The sequence below is a fragment of the Zonotrichia leucophrys genome, chromosome 4 (genome assembly GCF_028769735.1).
Source record: "Zonotrichia leucophrys gambelii isolate GWCS_2022_RI chromosome 4, RI_Zleu_2.0, whole genome shotgun sequence".
Taxonomy (NCBI): Eukaryota; Metazoa; Chordata; class Aves; order Passeriformes; family Passerellidae; genus Zonotrichia; species Zonotrichia leucophrys.
In genome coordinates, this window is record NC_088173.1 from 5,487,192 (window position 1) to 5,493,191 (window position 6,000).

General features: G+C 51.4%; 1 protein-coding gene across 2 annotated transcripts in view; it reads right to left on the reverse strand.

The window, feature by feature from the left end:
- Nucleotides 1-4,746, reverse strand: part of BEND4 (BEN domain containing 4) — a 31,497-nt gene extending 26,751 nt beyond the window's left edge. For both annotated transcript variants that reach the window (XM_064710324.1, XM_064710325.1), the window contains exon 1: nt 4,298-4,746. In XM_064710324.1, the coding sequence (XP_064566394.1) occupies nt 4,298-4,661 (364 nt within the window). In that variant the 5' untranslated portion in view covers nt 4,662-4,746. The remainder of the gene's footprint in view (nt 1-4,297) is intronic.
- Nucleotides 4,747-6,000: the final 1,254 nt, after the last annotated feature.

A 6,000-nucleotide genomic window follows, 5' to 3' on the forward strand; every position in this document is an offset into this window, starting at 1 on the left:
GCCCTCTCACCTGATTATTTGTATTTCTTGATCTGTTTATTACAATATTTTTATTAATTGAGATCCTGGGGCAGCAGCCTTGTACCCCTCAAACTGGCCTTTATCCAAGCACAGAGACTTGGTCATTATATTTTTAGATATGACCACTGCTGCAAATATTGTGCTTAAGTCACAAAATCGAGAGCATGTGACACCTCCAATGACTACACAACATTTTCTTGGGCATTTTGCATACAGATCATCAGGACAGTCCAGTGGATTAAGACTACAAGTGTCTGGCCATTTCAGTACTTATCTGAGAGATCGGCTTCCAGATGAGGGCTCACAATTTCTAAGGTAAGGTCAAAACACTGATCTTCATCTTAGCTGTTCATGGAACAAACTGTTTTTCTGTTTGGGCATAACAGAGCTTCATTAACCGGTCATTTTAAATATGCCATGTTTTTGGCACTGCTAACAGGTGTTACCAGCTCTGCTCTTCTTCCTCTGCTTTCCATGAAAGCCCACCCTAAAATTGAAGCTGCACTGTAAGGTCTACATCATGCTTTCCTAAGGAAAAGGACTTTCTTTGGTGGATTATGGGACTGTTCAATGCACATACTACCAAAGACAGATAGTTTTCATTCCAGTAAAATAATGTGGATAGATTAATAAAGAATTTATATTTTATAGAAGAAAATAGGTATATGCTGGTGCTTTGCATGAATCCATCTGTGTGGCTCACAGCATCAACAGCAGTCAGAGTAACCTCCAGAGGAGAGAGGAGGATTGTGTTTCAGTGCAGCTTCACATTTCTCATTGTAAGATGACATTTCTCATGCAGGATCTTTCCCTGCATGATGGGGTCTCAAACTAATTTTTTTTTCACCATGGCACTGGGTGGAGAATTCCTGTTTTCCTTCCTTTCCCCAGCCCCTCTTCCTGCAATTCTGCTGGAGTCTGGAGGTGAGAGTGGTCTCTTAGAGAGCAACCAAGGGAAAATCTGGTTACCCTTGGGAAGAGTTCTAACCATTAGAAAAAGCTGCAAAAATATGGAAGCATCTTCAGTCGTGACTGTGTTTGAGGTGCCCACTTTCAAAAGCAAACTTGGAGCTGTGAATCTCAAGGGGCCAGAAATATCATGCCTGAAGTTTAGGAATCACCTGCATTAAGTGTTTAAGTTGTTGGCACAGAGTTGGGCATCCCAGGAGTGGTGTTTTACTGGCTCCTTGCTCACTGTTGCCTGCACAAGTGAAAAGGTATCAGCAAAAAGAGGGATAGCTCTGAACCTAGGAAGTGGGTTTGCCAAAAATATGCCCTACAGCACTCCACCCCTTTATTCAAGTAAGCACCTACCAAGAGCTGAGGATAAACTAAGTGGGCAAACTGTACACATCATGGATGGTGACTGCCTTGTGGAGAATGCACATGCAGCTGGACACCTTCTAAGGGATGATCTGTCCCTCCCTACAACACCCACCCATCACTGGAGATGAACCTCTGGCTGAGAGGTGTTCTGGGCCTGTTCGCTCTGTGGGGAGCACAGAGACCCCACAGGTGCTGGCCAAAGTACAGGGCAACTATGCATGGAGAACATGCAAATGCTCTCACTTTCCAGGGGCAAAACCCCAACTCTGCTTCCCCAGGGGTGGCCTGTGCTATTAAATTGGCTCACACATTAGTTAAGAGGATTTCAAGCTTCTGGACAATGGGATTTCTTCACATGCATACAGCACTGGGGTCCCAAATAGCTTCCTGCTCATCCTAGTGGTGCTACAGCTCCCAGGAAAAAGCTGCATGGTGTTCCTCCATCACCAAGCAGGAAGGATGGGCACACAGCTCAGCAAAGCATCCCTACCTATGGGATTAAAATATCCAGGAGATCTAAGCCTTGCCTATTGCTTTATAGAATCACAGAATGTTTTGGCTTGGAAGGGACCTTAAAGTTCATCTAGTTCCTCGCCCCTTGGTGTGGGCAGAGATACCTTCCACTAGACCAGGTTACTCAAAGACCCACCCAGCCTGGCCTTAAGCACTGCCAGGGATGGGGCATCCACAACTTCTCTGGGCAACCTGTTCCAGTGCCTCATCAGCCCCACAGTAAATTTTTTTCCCACATATCTAACCTAAATTTCCCATCTTTCAGTTTGAACACATTACTCCTTGTCCCGCTTCAGTTCCTCTTGAAGAGTTCCTCCACAGCTTCCCTGTGGGCCCTCCTAAGATGCTGGAAGGTTCCTATGAGGTGCCCAAGCAGCCTTCTCTTATCCAGGCTGAACAGACCCCACTTTCTCAGCCTGTCTTCAGAGGGACCTGCTCCAGTCCCCTTTCCAACTCTGGGCCACCTCTGGTAACAGCTTGTGCAAAATACTACTTGTACACACTGTAGCAAGTTTCTGGTTTGTTTCCTCCTGTTCTGTTTCTCTTGGCACTTACCTGAGCAAAGGGTGAGTTGGGACCCATATAGGAACCTACAGTAAAGACTGCATGTGCACCTGAAGGGACAGGGACCTCAAAGAACTCTGGGGCACACATGGCAGTTCCTTCACTCTCTTTAGCATAGAACTAAATCAAAGACAAGCTCTGGAGCCTGCTCTAGGGCCTGGTTAGCACAATGACGTCAGGAAAAAGAAAGTCCAAACTTCCGCTCATTGAAGCCCAGAGGGCTTTGCTGTGAATATGGTCTCATATATCATCTACCAGACAGCTGAATGTTTTCCATGGCGTCATCTGCTTCTGTAAAGGAATGTAGGTGTCACATTTATCATCAGTGTTTTGATTGTGGGCCACAAAGAATACTTAAATACCACCATTTGGGCATTTCATATAAGAAGCAATTTCATGCAGAAAGATGACCTTCTGCCACGGATCACAGAACTATGCCCCAGAGATGTGAATTCTCTGGCTAATCTATTCAAGTGTTAAACTTTTTTGGTAAAGTACTTGAATTATTTGTAACAAGACATACTAAATTCATCCACTACAAGGCTACTTCTAAGCATAAACAGGCATTAGAACATAGCCATATATCCTATTAACTAGAGTCTCTCCCTGTTTAGTAAGGAAATGTCATCACATTTGTTACAAAGGCAAACAGCAACATACCAAAACAGGATCCAATTTTTCTAAATAAATAAATCAATGATGTGTCAAAAATTAACAGATGAGTTAATATACCCGATGATATCAAAACCAGATGGTGCTTCATAATATTCATCCTGTTCAGTCAAACCCTGAATATATTCTGGACCATCAGTATATAAAATAGGATGCTGCTATTTGTGATGGCAAACAAAAGCAATCATGCCTGCCAAGCACATACTATAACAGGCAGCATTTCAGCTCTGCTAGACAGAAAGTAATTAGAATGCTTTTAATGTCCAAAAGAATGATGCTGATAGGCTGCCACAGATGTGTAGATTTATGAATATTTATATGGTGGTTTATAGCTGACACTTTTATCAGTTGAAGAAGATAAAATATCTGCCTGACTCAAAAGCTTGACAGTCAGGTTAATAAAATCTCATTAAAGAGAATGACCTATGCAATTATATAGGATTTATTGTAATTCATTTTTGATTGTACTCTGCTTAAAGATGCAATTTCCCATTTCCTGATGCCAAATTTAGGTTGCATATCAAGATCTACGTGGTTTTTTAACTCCAAGCCATCACTAGAGGAAAGATATGCGTTCAGCATCTCGGTATCTTACACCTTTAAAGAAAAAAAAAATAATTTGATCTCCTGTTTGTCACTGCATCTTACGAAAACGGTGCAGGCAAGCAGCCGATCTATTTTCTTTCTGTTAAAATCACCACCGCTCTCTCTATCAGCAGCCTCTCCATTACCAGCAGCTCCTCCGGTAGCCGGCCCCAGCCTGCCGCCCTCCCCGGCGGAGCGGAGCGGGGCTGAGCGGAGCGGCCGGCGCGGGGCTCCCCCCGTCCTCCCCCGACGCCGGCAGCGGCAGCAGCAGCAGCAGCTCTCGCTCCCTCTCTCCCTCCCTCCCGCAGGTGCGCACCGGCCGGCGGCGCCTGCCCCGCCAAGTGCTGCGCGGCCGCCGGCACAGCCCCCGCCGCCGCCACCCTGCCCACGGCCCCGGCACCGCCGGCCGGGAGCGGCCCCGCCCGCCGAGGGAACTTCGGGGTGCCCGAGCCCCGTCCCCGCCCGCCGCCGCCCCGAGCGGGGCTCCCCGCGCCCCCCGCCAGCCGCCCGGGAGAGGTGCGCGCCTCGGCGGCGGAGCCCGCAGCCCCATGCCGCTCCCGCCCGCCGCAAAGTGCCCCGCGAAGTTGCGCGGAGGAGAGAGAGGAGTTGCGGGTACCTGCGCTCAGCTCCGCGCCGCCGCCCCCCGCCACCGGCGGGCAGGGGCCGTAGCGGCCCGAGGAGCTCGGGGCCGGCGGCGGCGGGCGGGGGTGGCCCTGGGCAGCGCCGGGGGCAGCGCCGGGGCGGGCGGGCCCGTTGGGGAAGGCGCCGTGCGGCGCGTAGGGCAGCGGCTCGGCGGCGTGCGGGAAGGGCTGCCCCGCTCCGCGCCCGCGGGGCACCTCCACCATGGTGGGTCTCTCGTAGCGCTTGGCCAGCGCCGCCCGCTTCCCGGGGAAGGTCTTCAGGACGCTGTAGGGACCCCGCTGCTTGTAGATTTTGGGGGTGCTGGGCCCCTCCTCCGCCGGCTGCATCTCCTCCTCCATCCTCCGCCGCCTCCCCCGGCGCGGCGCGGCCCCGCTCCGGGGCTGTGTCTGCCGCCGCCGCGGCTCGTCTCTGTGGCACGGCGGAGCCCCGGCGCGGCGGGGCGCCGGCCTGATTGACAGGCGGCCGCGCCAATGCCTGGAGGGAGACGGGCGGCGACCGGCAAGTGTTTAGGGTAATCGCCGCTAATGGCAGCGGGCGGGGAGGCGGGCGCTGGCGGGGCCGCGGCCGCCCCCGGCACCCCCGCGGGGCAGGTGAGCAGCGGCGGGGGGCGAGCGCCCCCGGGCACCCCCCGGCCCCGCCCGGCCCGAGGGGTTCGCGGGCTGCCGGACCCGCCCGCCCCGCCGAGCGGCGGCCGCCGCGAAAACTTTGTGTCCCCTCGCCGGGCGCGGAGCCCCGCCGGCCGCCGGGCATCCCTCCCTGCCGCTCTCCCTCCCTCCTCTCCCCGCACGGAGCGAGCCGCGGGCTCGCCTCCCCGGTTATTAGGGGTGAAATAAATAATGCCATAAATAAAAGTATTTGGGAGTCCAGGACCTGTCAGAGTTGATTAGGGCACAGAGGACATTTTCTTTCTCATTATGCAAAAGCATTTCATGGCGAAATAAAAGAGGTTTCGCTGTAACTCATGCATGTCAGATTTCCAGGAATCCGGGAGATTAATCACATTTAACATTATTTGCAACGCCCCCCGCCCGCTTTTTGCAAACTGCTTAAATGCGGCGGACGCGTGGGGCGCAGGCTGGTCCCGCGTCCCCTGCTCACTTTCCTCTGTCGCCTGCCCGGGCCCTTTCAGGGACAGTTATGAAATAATGAGGCGATGGTGAAAGACAGGAGGAGAATGAGATGCCATCGAAAGACATTTCTGAGAAATGGTGGGGATCTGGGTGAGATGGGAGACAGCTGAAACCGAATGATATGTTGAAGAAAAATAAATGATAACAAACTGCTCACTGGCTCTCTCCATTCTTTTCTGCATTACCATTATATTTTGCATTACCATTTCTTCTGTCCCACTTCTCGCCTGTTTCTGTTACTATAATTTATCAGGATTACAATAAACCCTCTGGCTTGTGGAAGTAAAATTGCAGAACACCTTAGCTGTATTTAAGTGTTGGCAGTGGGAAATCATTCCTCTCATCACATGGAATTTTGGCCACTTATTTTGATCATTGCTCTCCCATTCCAGCTTTTTTTATTTAGTCGGAGTCGGGCTCACTGGTAATGAAATGCAACCCTTTGCTGAAGGTAATTAACTCCTGCCCATCTACTGCAGAACAGTGAAGTTTAGTTCTGCAAGCCAGGCATTCTTTTCATGCAGGGTGTACCAGGAGCTGGGCTGGT